Source organism: Athene noctua, chromosome 3 (genome assembly GCF_965140245.1).
Source record: "Athene noctua chromosome 3, bAthNoc1.hap1.1, whole genome shotgun sequence".
Classification (NCBI taxonomy): domain Eukaryota; kingdom Metazoa; phylum Chordata; class Aves; order Strigiformes; family Strigidae; genus Athene; species Athene noctua.
In genome coordinates, this window is record NC_134039.1 from 87,290,015 (window position 1) to 87,308,741 (window position 18,727).

The 18,727-nt window shown below is 48.4% G+C and overlaps 1 protein-coding gene across 2 annotated transcripts in view; it reads right to left on the reverse strand.

Moving 5' to 3' along the window:
• Nucleotides 1-18,727, reverse strand: part of AHCYL2 (adenosylhomocysteinase like 2) — a 110,444-nt gene that overhangs the window by 24,348 nt on the left and 67,369 nt on the right. The window contains exons 1-3 of one of the 2 annotated variants that reach the window (XM_074903586.1): nt 12,227-12,358; nt 8,294-8,402; nt 320-463 (exon numbers count right to left, since the gene is read on the reverse strand). In XM_074903586.1, coding sequence (XP_074759687.1) covers nt 320-463; nt 8,294-8,402; nt 12,227-12,280 — 307 coding nt within the window. In that variant the 5' untranslated portion in view covers nt 12,281-12,358. Of the gene's footprint in view, nt 1-319; nt 464-8,293; nt 8,403-12,226; nt 12,359-18,727 lie in introns of those variants that run through there. The other variant, XM_074903585.1, reaches the window with a different exon arrangement.

Genomic DNA, 18,727 nt, shown 5'->3' on the forward strand with positions numbered 1-18,727 from the left:
CTATAGATTTTTGGAGACAATCACGCAAAAGCAAAATTGTCTAATTTATTTGATTAATTTCACCCTTTCTACTGATTTTAACAAAATGAACTTGACCACAGAGTAGATCTTCAACAGTTGGTTGGTTGAAGCTACACGACGCATAACCCTCTAACTCCTTTCCACCCCACAACATCCCAGATGTTTTCCCATCTTTAATGGGAACGGTGTCAAGAAATCACCAATATACTGACCCTCACAAGAAGAGGATTCGGGGGAAGGAAGAACCCCACAAGACAGCAGAGCACAATGTGGAGCTTGCAGAACGTGCCCCATTTACCTTGTTCAGCAATTTCAATCTCCCGGCGCCCAAATTCTGCCTGCTTTATGTTTTTCACACAGAAATCACTGCTGCCTTTGGAGTTCTTCTGCTGCTTGTCTCGGGGGGAGGTCTCATCATCAGAGCTGTCTGTGTAGGAGGCAGCTGGAGGAAGAAAAGGAGGTCAGAGACAGAACAAAATGTTCCCTAAAGCCAAACCACCTGCAGTGGCAGGGCGCAGATATCTGCTGGATGTGCTTCTCCACAGGCACGTGCCAACTCCTTCCATCCTCAGCTGGCATCTCCTCTCCTCCTGACAATGACCACTGATTTCCCCACAGTCAGCTTTTACCTGCAGTGACCTCCTCACCCTTACCTACCTCTACTGCAACACCACACCGGAGGGAATTAGCTCGAGCACTGCCCGTGTCCCCCACAGGCTCATCTCATGCTCTGCAGCTCCCTGTGGCCTTCTCCCATCTCTCTTCCCAAATATTAGAACCCCAGAGTCCTTCAGGCTGGAAAAGCCCCTCGGGATCATCGAGTCCAACCCTCAGCCCGACTCTACAAAGTTCTCCCCTACCCCACATCCCCCACAGCTCATCCCAACGGCCCTGAAACCCCCCCAGGGATGGGGACTCCCCCCTCCCTGGGCAGCCTGTTCCACTCTCGGACCACTCTTGCTGGGAAACATTTTCTCCTCCTGCCCAGCCTGACCCTCCCCTGGGGCAGTTTCCAGCCGTTCCCTCTTGTCCTGTCCCTGATCCCCTGGGAGCAGAGCCCAGCCCCAGCCTCTCTGCAATGTCCTGGCAGGAGCTGCAGAGAGGGATGAGGGCTCCCCTCAGCCTCCTCCTCCTCACACTCAACACTCCCAGCTCCTGCCCTGCCTCCTCACAGGATTTAAGCCTTTACAGCTCTGAGGTAGCCAACAAAAATGCCTATTAATATTTTGAGTACTCCCAAAGCATTAGGAGTTGTAATTTAAGACAGGATAGATACAAGACCCTATTTCTTTTGAACAACGGCGTGGAGAAGGCTGCTAGTGAACAATTCAGTGATGGTGGTATTCCCAGTGCTTGGATTTACTCAGTTTCGGCGTTCCTCAACAAGGGCAGTGGCCACAACCTGCTGCTTGGGAGGCTCACACGGGATGGTGGGAAGAAAATTCTGCACTGGGAGGAAAATGCAACATTGGCACAGGTTGCCAGGAGAGGTGGTGACAGCTCTTCACCATCACAGCATCACAGGATGGTTTGGGTTGGGAGGGACCTTAAAGACTGACCTAGTTCCAACCCCCTGCCCCGGGCAGGGCCACCTTCCACCAGCCCAGGTTGCCCAAAGCCCCGTCCAGCCTGGCCTTGAACCCTTCCAGGGAGGGGGCAGCCACAGCTTCTCTGGGCAGCCTGTGCCAGGGCCTCACCCCCCTCACAGGGAACAATTTCTGCCTCAGATCCCATCTAAATCTCCCCTCTGTCCGTTTAACCCCGTTCCCCCTCGTCCTATCCCTCCCCCCTGATCAAGAGTCTTTCCCCACCCTGCTCTGGGTGCAGCCCAGCACACGGGGCCTTTCTGGGCTGCCAGCACACATTGCTGGCTCATGTTCAGTTTTCCACCCCCCAACTCCCCCCAGTCCTTCTCCTGGGGGCTGCTCTCCAGCCCCTCCTCGCCCAGCCTGGGTTTGTGCTGGGGATTGCCCCGACCCGTGGGCAGGACCTTGCCCTTGTTGAACTGTACGGAGTTTGCCCGTCCCCCCTCTCCAGCCTGTCCAGGTCCCTCTGGATGGATCCTTCCCTCAGCGTGTCACCACAGCACACAGCTCGGGGCCATCGGGGAACTCGCTGAGGGTGCCTCGATCCCACTGTCCATGTCCCCAGCAAAGACGTTCAACAGCGCCGGTCCCAACCCCAACCCCTGAGGACACCACTCGTCACCGCTCTGCACTTGGACATGGAGCCATCCTTGGAGGACTTTGTGACTTGGTTAGAGCACCACGGCTCACCTCGCCCTGTGCAGGTGATGTCCTGCTCTGAGCGGGCAGGGGGGCGAGATGACCTTGGCGGTTCCTCCCAACCAACATCTCTGTACATTTACAGACAGCTCAATCCAGCCCCTGGATTCCCCCTTTCTTTTCTATTATAAATGACCAACAATTGGACATGTATTTCATCTTCTGTTTTTCTGGATTTTTTTTTAACCCCTCCTCCCTCTTGCTCTTTCGATAAGAGGAAGAAAGATGGCAGCACTTCTCTCTGTAGTAAGGCGCCTAGAGGGGATACAAACCTACAGCAGAATCAGATCACACTTCTTGTTTCAGATGATAACGGGCAGGGACGTGCATGTGAACGCAGAATTACAGCTGCTGTCAATAACTGTCTCCCTTTCCTGTCAATGTTCTCCAAACTTTGGGACAGGCAACTAGTCTATGGCAGATGACACAGGGAGATTTACCAAAGAGCCCTTCACGGAGTTAGAAACCCCCCTTCCCATTCACTTGGATTACTAAAATCACATGTAGAGTCCGTTTTTGATTCAAGATGAGAAGAATTAGCCACCACTTCTGTTTCCATTTTATCCTGATGAGGTGAAAAGACCATTTGTGCCATGTTTTCCTCTGGAATAGGCCCCTATGTGGGAGACCAGACCTCTTTCATCTTCTAGGACTGGCATCGGCAGTCAAAGCAAGACATAAGGCTTAGAGATGGACTAGAAAGCATCACTCTTCTTTCCTTTCTGGAGATGAAACACCTGGAACGAGCCCCTTCATCCAGCTGAGCTCCCCACCACCACCATGTCCTCCTCCTCGTCTCTGGCAGGAGCCACACCTTGGGACCCAACTCAAAAGTCTCATCCACATGGTCCTCACGAAAGTGCCCTCACGTTTTTCTCCAAGTCTTTGCTCTCCAGATCATGTGGTTCTTCTAAAGTGAGCACAAGACCTGACATCAAATTATTTCTTAGAGCAGAAGAGGACCACCATCGTAGAACAGCACCTTCCATGACAGCCTCAGTGAAGTTGGCCAATACTGTGAATCGCTAAGGAATGACGTGCATGTGGGAGGGTATCACATATGATGATGAGCTGTTGGGAGAGTTCTTTGAGAAAGAGAGGTCTTTGCTGTCTTGATGATGAGCTCCCTTTCTTCCACACCAGAAAACAACTGGTTGAATATTTAGCTAGGAAACATTGCATAGTCAAACTCAACAGCTACGGGCGTTGAGTGATGTGTTGAGCGCGTGAGCAAGCTTCTCTCCCAGGCACAGCCTCCAAGAGGGAACCATCCACACCAAACATCCAAGGGCGTTGTTCTACCCAACAATCAGTACAGATTCCCAACTTTCGACCCCAGTTCTGTGCCAAAGGAATCAGGTAGCGGGAAGGGTGAGGGTTTCTTACACAGTGTCATTGGAAGAATTGTGTTGAACCCGTGATCTTATCACCACCCACCAGGGCTCCCAAAAAGCTGCAGCTTTCCAGAGGCGTCTTGACCTCAAGTGGAGATTGATACCGAAAGCCCTTTCCAAGAACCTGGAGTAAAGGCTAACCACCCTCTATCCAGCACTTCAACGGCTCTATGAGCATTTTCACGCCACAAAACCCAAACCAGGGAGTTAAACCCTTCGCCCCCAGCATGGCCATGGGTTTGCCCGTCCTGCAGCACCCAGCAAGCTGATTACTTTCTCTTCTGGCTTGCATGAAGCGCTTGAATGATCCCAAGGAAAAAAAGCTTATTGCTTGCCGCTGTCGGTGTGCCAGGCTCCCCGAGACCCGCTCGGGTCTTAATCCGCTTATGGAGGAGAATTATGCATTGCTGAAATTTCTCTGCAAAGGCTCCATCCTCAGCGGGGTGTGAAAGGCAAGTCCGACCCTGCAAACAACACGCTGATGGCAATAAATTTCTGAATTTGTGTTCACAATCCTGCAGCAGCTCTTGAAGGACCAGGAGCCTGGCTTAATAACGGAAGAACACCTTATATAATACCAAGCTCTTGTGTATCAAGGACTCCCAAAGGAAGAATTAGTTAGTTAAAGGAGGATTATTTCCTTGAAGACAGCTAATCTGTGCAGAGGTTTCTTTAAAACCATAGATCTTGGTTCTGGGAGCTGAAATAAATTCTTTTAAACAAAAAGCCCCACCTAGATGGTAGCCAGATTTTTGTATGCAGATGGTTCTTTACTGTTACATACATATAATATAGAGCAGTGCATATAGCACCATGGTAATTAAACTAATACTGTTAGTGTAGTATAAGAGCGTACTAATATATAATAATAAATTTTGCCCTCGTTTTCCTGTAAAATGAAAAGCAAGCACAGAAAGAAAAGGATTCCAAGTACCTGTAATCTAGAAATATCCAGTTAACTGATGGGACGGACAATCTCCTAGATATCATCTCAAATCACCCTAAAGTTGATTAATGAAAGCTTCCTAACTGGGGTTGGCATTCCGTAGAGCCGCGTATCATTTTAATATAAATTTTATTATCTCAGAGAACTACATGAAAATAGCAGCAGGTTTCAGGCACTGTTATCCAGTGGGAAAATTGGGGGAAAATGAGACACCTGCGGCCCATGTCCTAACCCAACAAAGACCGGGTCAGAGCCTAAATTCAGCAAAATTTAGCTTTGCTAATACTTTAGATGAGGATCCACTCACATCTGTAGTACTGGCATCAGTAAGGGCAAAAAAGGGGCAACCTGGCGCTGTTACAGCCCAGCTAAAAAGACAAAGCTCGTTTCTTTTCTGTACAATCTTTTGCTAGTTATGAAACAGCATGAGGATAAAGTCAATCGCCTTTAATTAAAGATATTACTGTTCTAATCTCACTTCAGCACCCACGGAACGCGTATGGGGTGTGTAATACACAACTCTGAGCGCGTTAGTATTCAACGTGCCGGGCTGAGATAAATCAGCTGATGCCCAAAAATCTTTGTTCGGGCAGGTAACCATTATTTGAGTTTCGCAGAAAGAACAGTTCCTGAAATGTAAAGTGGTTTGCCCAGCACAACGCCCAAACATCCCCCTTGACTCCGAAGCTGAGCTGTCGGGTCGGTGCCTTCCCCTGGTTTGCAGGAGCAGATGCTGTTAAACACCACGGCGTGTGCTTGGGCGGATAAACCACCCCCAAATGGTGCAGAAAACAAGTCACTTTCCTGGTGAGAAAAATTACTCCTTTTAAATGAAGTGGAACAACTACAGAAAACTGGTGGCTTCTGGCAAATACGGATGAGAGTAATGTCTAATTTGAAGAGTCAGAGCAGCACAGATCGTCAGGATTTTTGTTCTTCGTACTTTACAGCAACCGAAGTTCAACAGTCTTGGCTGTTTTTTAATAACAGAATCTCACAATGCTTTGGGTTGGAAGGGACCTTAAAGCCCATCCAGTGCCACCCCCTGCCCCGGGCAGGGCCACGTTCCACCAGCCCAGGCTGCCCAAAGCCCCGTCCAGCCTGGCCTTGAACCCTTCCAGGGAGGGGGCAGCCACAGCTTCTCTGGGCAGCCTGTGCCAGGGCCTCACCCCCCTCATTTTTCCCATTATTGCTTCCAGCAGAGCCCAGTTCACAGCACATTGCATCTCAGCGTAGGCTGCTCCACATCACAACTCTGTACATATTTTGGAGACCAGCTGATGATTTTGACTGAACTTTTCCAGTTTTGCTGGGCAGGAAGAGCGAGGAACCACTGGCTGTTTGCAGAGATGCTGTTTCCACAACCCTGTGTCACTGAAACGGCACCGGCACCTCCCATCATTCTGGGCAGAGCTCCTGGGGCACCTGCCTTCCCACCACCAACGCCGTGGGGAAGAGTCGCTTTGGTTTCACTCACTTCTTCAGTTGTGCCCACCACCTCCAAACCTTGGGACCTCCACACACCTCTTAATTGGCCAGAGAAGGGCAACAGAGCTGGGGCAGGGTCTGGAGCACAGGTCTGCTGGGGAGCGGCTGGGGGAACTGGGGGGGTTCAGTCTGGAGAAGAGGAGGCTGAGGGGAGACCTCCTGGCCCTCTGCAGCTCCCTGCCAGGAGGGGGCAGAGAGGGGGGATGAGTCTCTGGAGCCAAGGAGCCAGCGCCAGGCCCCGAGGGAATGGCCTCAAGCTGCGACAGGGAAGGTTCAGACTGGATATTAGAAAAAATTTCTTCCCCAAAAGGGTTGTGAAGTGCTGGAACAGGCTGTCCTGGGAAGAAGTGGAGTCACCAACCCTGGAGGTATTTAAAAGACACGTAGACGTGGCAAGGTCGTGGGTTAGTGCTGGGCTTGGCAGTGTTTGGCTTATGGTCGGACTCGATGATCTTAAAGGTCTTTTCCAACCTAAATGATTCTACGATTCTTCCCCTCCATTATCGACTCTCTGCTCCTCATTCTGCTTCTTTCGCAGGCTTCTCCCACCCCAGGAGGGCTTAATGGGTTGTTCAGACTGTGCTACTGCTCAGCCCTAAAAGGAGGATGACAAAGATCCACGCCGAGAGGTACTAATGGGATTTATCCACCATCCTGCAACTGCTCTGGGAACACAAGTCTTCTTTCTTGACTGCCAGCCTAGCAGCTTTCATTAGGAGGGAAATATAATACTTTCACAAAGTAATTAATTGCAATTGCTGATGCTTTAGCAGGAGATGCTAAGTGCAAGGGGTGGAGGAGAATTCCCCAAAGTTGCTCCAAGTTCTTTCAGCTCTGAATCGGGAGCGAACATGATGACATTAGCCAGGCTAATCAGCCTATTAGTCTTCAAAAATGACAGTCATAAATTATACCCTGCTGATTAGGTATCGGATGGAGCTGGAAAACCTGCACAAGTGCTGTATTAATCACAGACCTGTATTAGAGAAGTCTAAACGTTAATGCCAGCTTAAAACATGCTCCCCGAGACAATAATGTAACAAACGTAATCCAGGTGGCTTACAAAGTGCAAACGGAGCCTGGACTGATCTCTGGAGAGGACACGGCATCCACGTCCTGCCTGAGCAGGAGCCAGAGTGTGCCCCGGGGGCCAAGGAGGGCAATGGCATCCGGGCTTGTGTCAGCACTGGCGTGGCCAGCAGGGACAGGGAAGGGATCTGAGCCCTGGGCTGGGCACTGGGGAGGCCGCCCCTCACTGAGGGGGTTCAGTTTTGGGCCCCTCACCCCAAAAAGGCCATTGAATGACTCGAGCGTGGCCAGAGAAGGGCAACGGAGCTGGGGCAGGGTCTGGAGCACAGGTCTGCTGGGGAGCGGCTGGGGGAACTGGGGGGGTTCAGTCTGGAGCAGAGGAGGCTGAGGGGAGACCTCCTGGCCCTCTGCAACTCCCTGCCAGGAGGGGGCAGAGAGGGGGGATGAGTCTCTGGAGCCAAGGAGCCAGCGCCAGGCCCCGAGGGAATGGCCTCAAGCTGCCCAGGGCAGGGTCAGGCTGGCTCTGAGGAAGGATTTCTGTGCAGAAGGGGCTGTTGGGCGTTGGAATGGGCTGCCCAGGGCAGGGGGGAGTCCCCGGGATCCCTGGAGGGGTTGAAGAGTCAACCCCTGGTGGAGTTGAGAATGGTCAGTGTGAGGTTAATGCTTGGACTAGATGATCTTCAAGGGTTTTTCCAAATCAGATGATTCTGTGACTCTAATTTCTCCTAAAGGCCCTTTGCGTGGGAACGCAGCCACTGCAGGGGTGGTGGCTCACCCAGGTTGTCCCCATGTGGGTTTATTCAAGGACAGGACGGGAATGTGACATGCAAGCACAAACACAATGGAAACCCTGTTTTTCTGAGCCTGAAAGAAAAAGGAAGGGGATGACAGTAGGAAAGCCAACAGCAACTGCACATGAGAGTTGCAAGGAGGGATCGGAAGTGTTAAGACCATCAGAGTAACTTTTCTGTCCAACTATACATGAAGATGAGAAAAAAAGCAAGAACCCTCTCTCCACGCCTTCCCTCCGACGCTACCGACTGCACAGGAGATCTGGGAGATCCCTGCACAAAACGTGGGACAAAGCCACGGGTCTGCAGGGGGGCTGTTGGTGCCGCTGCAGCACCCACCTGAGCTGTAGCTGTCTGTCGAGGACTGCGAGATGGAGCGGGAAAGCGAACGGCGGCCAATCTTTGTCGGGCGCTTGTTGAACTCTTGCTTTTGGTCAGCAAACTGGATCTGTTAAAAGAAATTCGTAGTTCAGACAGATGTAAAAACCCAACGGTTTGATACAGACGATCAATCCCAAGAACCCAAAGCCTTGAGTAGACACCGACACCATCTCAGTTACGGGCTAAACTGCAATTCCTATTATTTAATTGGAGACAGGGTAGGCTGAACTGCCCACTTTGTTTAATTTACACTCTCCACCAGACGCAGCATCGACACACTCGTCTTTCAAATACCCTGACACTGTTCTTTTAACCACACAAATTAGAAAGTTTCTGTCCCCATTACACACAAACTCATTTTTTTATTCGTTGCAAGAGAAGCCCCGTTAGGGCCACCCAACATTTGCAGAGCTGATGCGGACACCGACCTATCTCACAACATTATTGTGGTGTGAGGTGTTCCGTATTTGCTGTACGAAATACAAAAGGTAAAAATAAAACCACTTCAAGTAACAAATACTGCTTCCAGCTGCACTCTATATTAAGGAATGTTTGAGATTAGACACATCACTCGAAGGTGCTCTAACTGTTGGGAGCACGGACACCTGGACAACACAAGTATTTACCAGGATTGTTTTTAAGAGGTGATACAAATCAAGAAATGAAGGATAAGGCATGTAAAGGGAGCGATGTGCAGATTGGCCAAAGGTAATTAATCAAGTTGCAGAGAAGGAACCAGTTACCATTTACCAGCAACACCCACAGCACCACCCCAGCAGCGGATGTAACACCAATATTTTGTGGCATTCTGCATCTACCCTCTTTTTTAATGGAGCTCATCTCATTGCAACGAATTGTTGTGGAGGACAAATAAGAACCAGCTCAACCCGAGGTGAAGAATCAAGCCTGTTTCCCTTTCAATCATCACCAAGGAATGAAGATTTCAGAGTCTCCGGCCACATCTGCCAAGCCCCAGGACCACCGGTGGGTTTGAGAGCAGTTGAGCCTGTGGTACGGCAGCGATAACTGCCAAGCCGAGAGAGAAATATTTATTTTAAGTCAGCAAAGCTGATCTGCTCCCAAAGCTTGCAGAGGACAGAAGGGATAAGTAAAGAACTGTCATTTTTATCTCCGCGCTTTTAAGGGGAAAACGGCGTTTAACATTGCTCTTTATAGAAGAACCTCTGTTCTCCAAGCTTCGTTTTACTCCTGCCCTTGGTTAAAAGAACAGCAAGAAGGCCAAATACTCACTATTTCCTTACTATAAACTCCCCAAATCCAGGTTTTCACATAAACCAAACATCTGCTGTCAGAGATGATTATTAGTGGTTTTACAGCAGCAACTCAACCCTTCCGTGCCCCGCTGAGGGGCACCTCAGGTTGAATGGAACACTTCCCTGCTCGCAGCAGCACCAACCTTCAGCTCGTGACCCCAAAAGGCTTCACGAGCATCAGACACATTTCAACAGCCACTAAAACGGCTCGGAGTCCACCTGCCTTGCCCAAGGGACACGGCGCATCTCGAAACCACACCAGCAGCTCCACAACCCTTTTAATTCTCTTTATATGTGGCTACTGGGCCATATTTAAGCATTCAGAACAGGTTTATAGTTTGAGGAAATATTTTACCTCCCAATGCTCATCGCTTTGTAAGATAAACCTTGACGGTCCCACTATGTTCACGATCTGTGCTAAATCTCGGGGAAACTGGAAACACAACTTCCACTTGCAAAGATCCTTGGACTTTGCTACGAGCATAAACTGACTTAGTCTGGTACTAAGGGGTTAAATATTTACATCTCCAAAACACTGAAAGCCATTAATTGAGGCTATTAACTAACCCTTAGGGTATTTGGAGTCGTTAGTTTTGTTTAAAGAAGTCATCTAACCAGAAGGAATTTGATCCCCGTTATGGGAACTCAAATTCAAGCTCAGCGGTTCAAGTAGAGGCACCTGACATTGCACTTGAGACGGGCTGGAGATGCTACAGAGCTGGTACCCTGATTTTTGGGCCAATAAGTGAAGGAAAAAGGTGATGGGAGTCTCAGGTGGCTAATTCAGAGTCCCCTGTGAACCCAGGTCTGAGCTGGCCCTGGGACAGCCAGCCCAAGCTGCTGGGGAGGAGGGAAAGGACCTGGGAGAGGATTTGCAGCAGCACCTGGGACCTCCTTTTTTTTTTTTTTTTCCTGCTAATCTTAAACCAAACAACAGAACGACACCAGATCAGGAAACACACAGAGGAGAAAAAAAATCCACGTCAAACTCATATTACAGCCAAGAGTTGCGCTGCGGATTAACACCTCTGATCCCGGTGGGACGGGGTCTTTGTGCATATATGCCAGTTTTTATATTCCTTTTCTAAGAAGCTGTTGGCCTGAAATAACTTCTTTTTTTTTTTTTTTTTTTTTTTTTCTTTTTCCATTTAAAACAAATCCCTCAACAGCTGAGCAGCTTCATCAAAGCATCAGGTTATTTGTGTGAAATGATGCTCTCGGCAAAGTGAGGTAGGCTGGAAGTCTAACAACGGGTGAATAATTTGTATTATAATTAACATTTTCCTTTCCCACATCATCTCTTCAAGGACGTTCAATACAATTATTTCAAATGACACAATAATATTGATAATTGCATTTAGAGCTCTCGAAGTACTTCCACATCCAAGACTGATAGTCAAGTACATGTTGAAAAGCAAAGTAAGTCATGAACCAAATGAGGTAGAACTAGAACTGGACTTCGTAATACGCCCTGCCCTCAATCCCTTTAAGGGGTTTAAACCCTTTAAACCCTGCCACAAGCCGGGTTTAGCTTTAGCTGAGCAAGGCACTGACTGCCAAGAGGTGGAAGGAAGCATCAGGAGAGGAGAACGTCAGGAAGGGGCCAGGTCAAGGCTCAGCTCTGCGTTCAGCGAGCGTTGAGACTTCACCAACGTCTTTTGGCTTTATCCTTCGAGCAACAGAGAAAGTGGGCAAGAAAAGATGCTGGAATTTGATTTATTCAAGACATTTACTGTATCCACCTTCCTGCAGTGGTAGATTCTGTATCGCATGGACACGTGAAGGGTACAAAGCGCCGGCAGGAATATGCCCGTTTCCACAACACGTCTTCATTTTCGAGTTGAAATCTCAGCAACGCACGTTCGATCCAGCCCAAAGGAGAAAAACAGACCTTGCCTACCCAGACCGAAACTCCAGTGGGCACAACGACAGGCCATGTTCCAGCCTAGCTAGAAGGATGGGCACGAGAACAGCGATTTGGTTCCGTGGTGAAGGTAACAGCCAACTCTGCACAGGGTAAAGCTCAAAGAAGAGGCTGTGAGGCCTCTGAGAGCTGCAGCTGCTTGGATTTGGAGTCCAACCCGCTGTGCAGCTACGTGAACGCCGCTGCTTTCAGCCTCCAGCAGGAAAAACACAATTCAAGCTCAAAAACTGCACCTCCAGAGGTACCAAGGGGTTAATGACTTCTAAATGCAGGTGCGTGCTCATTCCATTTCAAATGAGCTACGTCTCACTTCGACCTGGGGTTTCTACCACGAAGAGCCGCTCTACGCTACTTCCCTGAGCAATGAAACCCTCAGCATCTGAGTTTTTCCTGGGCAACCTCCCTGCTCGCCAACCCATCGACTCCGAAGAACAACCCCAGAGCAAGGTGTTTGGCTCAACGCTTCATCATTTCAAACCTCCTGCTCCTGAGAGAAAATGAAGAGAAGTCCCCCGGAGACTGGGATTTTTTCTAAGCAGGGGGGGATGCACTCAGCTCCGGAAATAAGTGACTGGGGGGAACAGCAAGGAAAGGAGGGGGAAAAAAAAAAAAAACAAAAAAAACGGGGGTAGAGAGAAACAAATGTAGTTTTAAATAGAAAAATGATATTACGGTACTAAAGACTGCCCTCACCTGGGCTTTAAGCCCCGAATCTCCGTTCACGTTGTACTTCTTCTTGTTGGGCATGACGGCACCCCCAGAGCCCTCCGCGCCGTGTCCCGCGGGGCAGGGGCTGCCCCCCCATTTATAGCTCCCAGCCCCGCCGATCCCGATCCTGCCCGCTCTGGTTTCAGCGCCGGGGTGGAGGGAAAGGGAGGGAGGGAGGAAAGGAGGGAGGGAGGGAAGGGGAACCGCTCGGATTTTCAGACTCCCTTTTTTTTTTTTTCTTTTTTTTTTGGCAGGAAAGGACCCCAAGACTTAATGAGGCGTCCCGCCAAACAAGCCCTACTTCTGTTTTATGTTGAATTACAGCGTTTGCCTGACCTCTACACAGTTAGTGGCAGTTTTTTAACGTGGCCTGGCTTGTGTGTGCATAACAATAGCTTATTTATATAACCAGAACATTTCCCTGCTCGTTATAATTAACTTGCTAATTAGGCTCTTTTTAACTTGGGTTCTCCCCCCTCCCCACTTTCTTTTTCCCCAATGTCAGATGATTACGTTAACAGAACCTCATTAGAAGAAAATTAACTAATGAGCAACTAAAACAACGATGGCATTTGCTAGATGGCAAAGTGGGTTTTAATTATGCTGGTCCCCACGCCGTCCCCTGCAGCAGCAAGTGCAGAGTTCGTCCTTGGAAGAGTCCAGACTCCAACACCCATCCTGCTCTTCCCTCATCAGACCAATCCTCTTAGAATCATGGAATCACCAAATTCTTTGGGTTGGAAGGGACCTTAAAGCCCATCTAGTCCAACCCCCCTGCCCCGGGCAGGGCCACCTTCCACCAGCCCAGGTTGCCCAAAGCCCCGTCCAGCCTGGCCTTGAACCCTTCCAGGGAGGGGGCAGCCACAGCTTCTCTGGGCAGCCTGTGCCAGGGCCTCACCCCCCTCATAAAAAATTTCTTCCGTGTATCTAGTCTCTTCCCACCTTGCAGGGACCTACTGCAGCAGGAAAAAGGCCGCGATAACCCCAGAGATCTCGTGTAGCAGTGGGGTTTGGGCACTGTGATGCTGTCCTGCCCGTGACTGAGCAGACCTGATGCAGGGTGATATTTTTGAAATTTTTATTTAGTGGTTGGAGCTATTATCCAAAGAGTTTTGTCCCTGACAAGGTACCCAAGACAATTCCCACAGAGAACCTCAACATTTGCTTCTGAAGAAGTGGGGAAGCGACGATGCATCGTCAATTGACTTCAACACCAATCCTAACTAAATATGAAAAAAAAATCCCCCCCCAACCGCTGATCTGATATAATACCGCTCTGATTTGAAATAATATTGTTCCTCAGTAGTTGTGGCTGTTGTCCAGCATGATGGGGAAAATGCTGCCAGGGAAATATTGCTCTCAGGTGCTCCTCCAAAGAGCTTTTGCAGACCAGCACGTGCCGTGATGGCATTTTACGTCTCAGTAGCAGATTGCAAGGAATCAGCTAAAAGAGTAAAAATTCCTGGGCTGTATGAAAGCAACGTCTGCTTTGTAAAGGAAAAAAAACAGAATTCCCAACTTGAACGAATCTATAGAGCAACAGGAAGATGGAACTATGGATTATTTCCAATATGGAAATATGTCAGGAAATACGAGACTGGGATTAGCACCATTTGCCTCAACTGATACTACTTGTGTTTTCAAGGTAAATTTTTCGTTTTTAACATTATTGGTGATCCTTTCCATGCAAAATCCTAAGTGAGATGCTACTTTAGTTCCGTGTAAGTTAGCTAAATCCTTTAAAGGGGGTATGAAGCTCACCTTGACGGTACCACCAAAGCACAAACTACTTTTCCAGCACATTATCACATCAAGAAATTTAAATCAAATCATTTTTCATGGGTAAAAAGAAAAAAAAGCCTGTTTTTTTCAGTGAAGACTGAGTATGAGACACTAAAATAAAGAACCTCTATTCTATAAAAATGTTAAAAATAAAGCTTTTTCCTGCCCCTCCAATCCACAGCTCGGGTATCTTCCACAGGTCTTATGTCAGTTGTAATCTGGCTCAATCTTCAAATAAAACCAGGGAGAACTAAATTCAATCCTAGTAAAATCCAAGTTATCACTATAATTTAATAAACCATGCCAGATTAAAATCTGCTTTTTCATTATGGTTGCAGCCCAACCTTACTGCAGCCTCCCTGTGTTTAGCCACGCCGTGTGCTTGTATTTTTTACTCTTTTAAAAAAATTGCTAAACAAAAACTGTAGCAGCTATAAAATCCCCCATCACTTTTGCAATGTGCAAGAATTTACCCTTGTAAATTCCCTGAACTTTTAAATTTTGCGAGCGCAGCGTTTCTTGTAGTGCTAGCGTCTTAAATTTATTCTAAGCCATGGAATTTTTTTTTTTTAAAGGAACAAAGGGAGAAAACCAACAGTTTTCTATGCGATTAAGTCGCACAAGCTCTCCGGCATTGCTAACAGCTTGCAAATCCACCTGCAACAAACCTGGGACGTAAAGAGCAAGTTACGGAGCTAATTAAAATCCATCTATTTGTGGAGAAACAGCAGGTCAAATTTGTGGTCTCCAAGAGCTGCCACTACGTGGTTTTTCACTTGACAAACTGTCTGGGGTGTCTTTTCCCAGGGGAAAAACTTCTCATCCATCTATGATGCCAAGGGATAAAATGAATTTACTCTTTTAAAAGAAAAAAAAAAGTAAAAATCACAAGAGAAATAAGTTTGCAGCTGTGACTAGAAGGGAGGGGACTGACAGGACTATTTGGATGTTCCACCAGAGCTCAGGGCTTGCAGGTCCCACAGCAAACCTCCTCCTCCTGCCCTCTCATCCCTATTCATGAAGGAAAAGCTGGTTTCCTCAGCACCCGACCCGCCAAGCCGGACACTTCATCTCCCGCTCCAATTTCCCCCGTGAAACCGGAGACGTGTTGGGAGGCACCAGGAGCTGGCGTGTGCAGGGCAGGTGAGGAGAGGCCGGCCGGCCTCCCGCGGCACAGCGCTGCCTCCCCTCGCCGTGCCCCAAATCACCCGCGACCCTCAGCTTCAACAATTCGGGCAGCTCCTCCTCTCCTAATCCACCTCCTGAGCCTAGATCATATCTCTCCAAGAAAGGCACTGTCCAAACCCATTTATTCCATAGTTTTGCATGCCTTAAATTAATATGTAATCCTGACAATGCTGCTCACTGAACCAAAACTTTAACTGGAGCACAAAGTGTTTAAGATTCCAGTTCTCCAGCCAAAAGGTCACATGGAGACCGACTCTGGGATTAACACCCAGGTTTAACCCTTTGGCATCTTCCTTCTGAAGAAACAGCTTGAGGATGTGCAGGTTAAGGCTGATTTTACCTATAGGACTTGGGCGAGAAAGGATGGAAGTGAAGAGCCACCCACCCAAGTGTGTTGGAAATTCAATCTGAAGACCTCACACCGGCAGCGGATCCGCCGTGCTCTGCAAACTCAGCGTGTTCTCACTCACGTTCAGCGTTGGGCTGAGGTTGTGTACAGTGCAAACATCAGACCGCACCCCCAAACACCTCAATTTATTACATTTTACTAGGACCGAGACCAATTTCAATCCTCAGACCTCCAAGACAACTGCTAACGACAAGTGAACCACTGTCCGCGTCTATCGAGCTGTTGCTCTCACTCTAGGGGCTGAGACCCACTCTTAGGTTGCTTCTTGAAAAAAAAAAAAAATCCTCTGTGGCCCACAGCAGAAAACCTGGAGGTAAAAATAAAATAAACTCTTCCAACACCTGAGCACAGCAGCACCTACATCCAACGCACGGCCAGAATGAGCGCGGCCGTCCCCGCTGCTGGAACTGCTGGGAGCAGGAAGGAGAAATCTTAAAAACAAGAAAATAACAAATAACTAAGCCAGGCAGCTCTGGTGGGGACAATGGGAAGGACAAGAAAGAGAGAAACCTTCTCCTTCAGCTGTAGAACAGATCTCTTGGTCCAACCCGGCTGCGGTGGTCACAGCCCCGTGACAAGGCAGGAAAAAGAGGAAACAGTTATTTCTGTGTCACTTCAACTTGCAACAAAGGGGTAACTTGTGCAGTTAATTACAAATAATTCAAAAAATGTAGGATCTCAGAAGTCAGAGGTGAAAAACACCTCACCCTGAGCCAGTGCACCATCTCTAGCAGTAAGTGCATTTATCCTTGGCCAGCATCCCACGTGGGCTTGCCCCCTCCTTCATATGCGTGATCACAGAACCCCAGAGTCCTTCAGGCTGGAAAAGCCCCTCGGGATCATCGCGTCCAACCCTCAGCCCGACTCTACAAAGTTCTCCCCTACCCCACATCCCCCCCAGCTCATCCCAACGGCCCTGAAACCCCCCCAGGGATGGGGACTGCCCCCTCCCTGGGCAGCCTGTTCCACTCTCGGACCACTCTTGCTGGGAAACATTTTCTCCTCCTGCCCAGCCTGACCCTCCCCTGGGGCAGTTTCCAGCCGTTCCCTCTTGTCCTGTCCCTGATCCCCTGGGAGCAGAGCCCAGCCCCAGCCTCTCTGCAATGTCCTGGCAGGAGCTGCAGAGAGGGATGAGGGCTCCCCTCAGCCTCCTCCTCCTCACACTCAACACTCCCAGCTCCTGCCCTGCCTCCTCACAGGATTGATTCTCCAGCCCTTCCCCAGCCTCGTTGCCCTCCTCTGCCCTCGCTCCAGCCCCTCCAGATCTCTCTGGGATTGAGGTGCCCAAACCTGGACACAACCTCCAGGTGTGGCCTCACCAGTGCCGAGCACAGGGGGATTGTCACCTCCCTGCTCCTGCTGGTCACACCGGTGCTGACACCAGCCAGGAGGCCGTTGGCTTTCTTGGCCCCCGGGCACGCTGCTGGCTCGTGTGATGCTACGACACAACCCAGGAGCACAAGCTCCCCCTCAAAAAACTGTCAGCGAAAACCTCTCCTCCGAAAACAGCGAAAGCCTCTCCTCTGAATTCCTGCAGCTCACTACTACAGACAATGCAATCGGAGATCATCTAAACCCTCACACAATCCTTCCACCTGAAATGGCTGAAGGCTTCACAAACAAGACACCAAGTCGAAACAGCATTTCTGCCTTGCGCACTCACTGGCTCCAGGCTTTCAGAAAACTTTGAAAATTCAGAATTTCCCCTTCTTTCGATCCCATCCTCTTAGGGATGAGAAATTCGTGTCCTACAACTGCACGCAGAAGTTTTTCCCTGGGTACAAGGGTCACTGTTAAATCCAACTTGTAGACTATTTGAAAACCTGAGGGTTTTACCCACGGAGGGACACACTGTGATCCCTCATTTGGCTCGCAGCGGATAAATGACTTCAGCTCGCGTTGTCGCTCGGGTCTGCAACACCCCAGATCTCCGTCACAGCTCGGATGCAGCTCTGCAAAACCAAAACGGGGCTGCTGCAGATCTCCTCCCAACCACCCCGAGCCACAGAAAATGGGAGAACTTGGATTTTCACCTGCTCTTCTGAGAAGCAGTGGAGAAGGGATTATTATTATTCGCTAATAATACATTTTTCTAATATTTTGGTTATGAGGTTAATAATAATAGGTGTACTGTAGCAAATGTAAGCCCTTGGTAAGAACATTAAGACATAAAAGGCTGTTTGAAATAATGACCTTAAAGATAATGAGCATTTTAAAGCTTAGGCTAATTATTTCTTGAAATGTGGTTGTTCACTCCCACGTTGTCCTGAGAAACCACATAAAATGCAAATCAGTCAAGTTAAAATCCTGATTAAAAACACTGCTGGAGGACATAACCCTAAGCCCTTTGTAGGTGGAGCTTGATGCCACAGCAGCTTTAAAGCATCTATAAAATCATGTATCCACGCTGCAAAAGGAAATTGCTATGGCCGTAAGAAAAATAGGGCTATTTAAATAAAGTTTCTGTCATCTGGCCCTGACCCCAGCAGAACTGAATTCATAAAGGAGAAAATTACAGGGCAGGGTAGATCCATGGAGAGAGGTTTGTTTGTTGTTTTTAAGCGGAACTCCACATTTTTACAAGTAGTACAAAAAAAATTTCCATGTTTTAAACAGGAAACAAAGTTGCGTATTACGCAAAGTTTATCACTGCTAACATGCAAAATTAATTTCCTCGCTGTTGATATAAATATGACTTAACTTGGGTGACAGCTGAAAGAATTGCAGTCTATAAAAAAAAAAAAGAATGAAAAGCGGAATGAGAAACTGCAGTTTTACAGAAATAAGATCTATGAAGCTGAAGAAAGGGATAGTGGGGGTACATAAAGTTGGATATTAAAGGGGAATAATGAAGTTTGAATCAAATCACCATGGACAGACTCTATTTGTAGATAAAGATCAAAGCAGTGAGAACAACTTTAGAGGATTACAAGAATATCAACTTTTTATTCTAGTGACCTAAGTATTTTTAGAACTACCGAGAGGGATGACTTCTGACATAGAAATGGAAGATATGAGCAGAAACCTAGGAAGATATAACAAATATCGATACAGAATTTCAGTGTTTCTGATGTAACCTGAACATTTTTTGGACCAAAAGACATTGC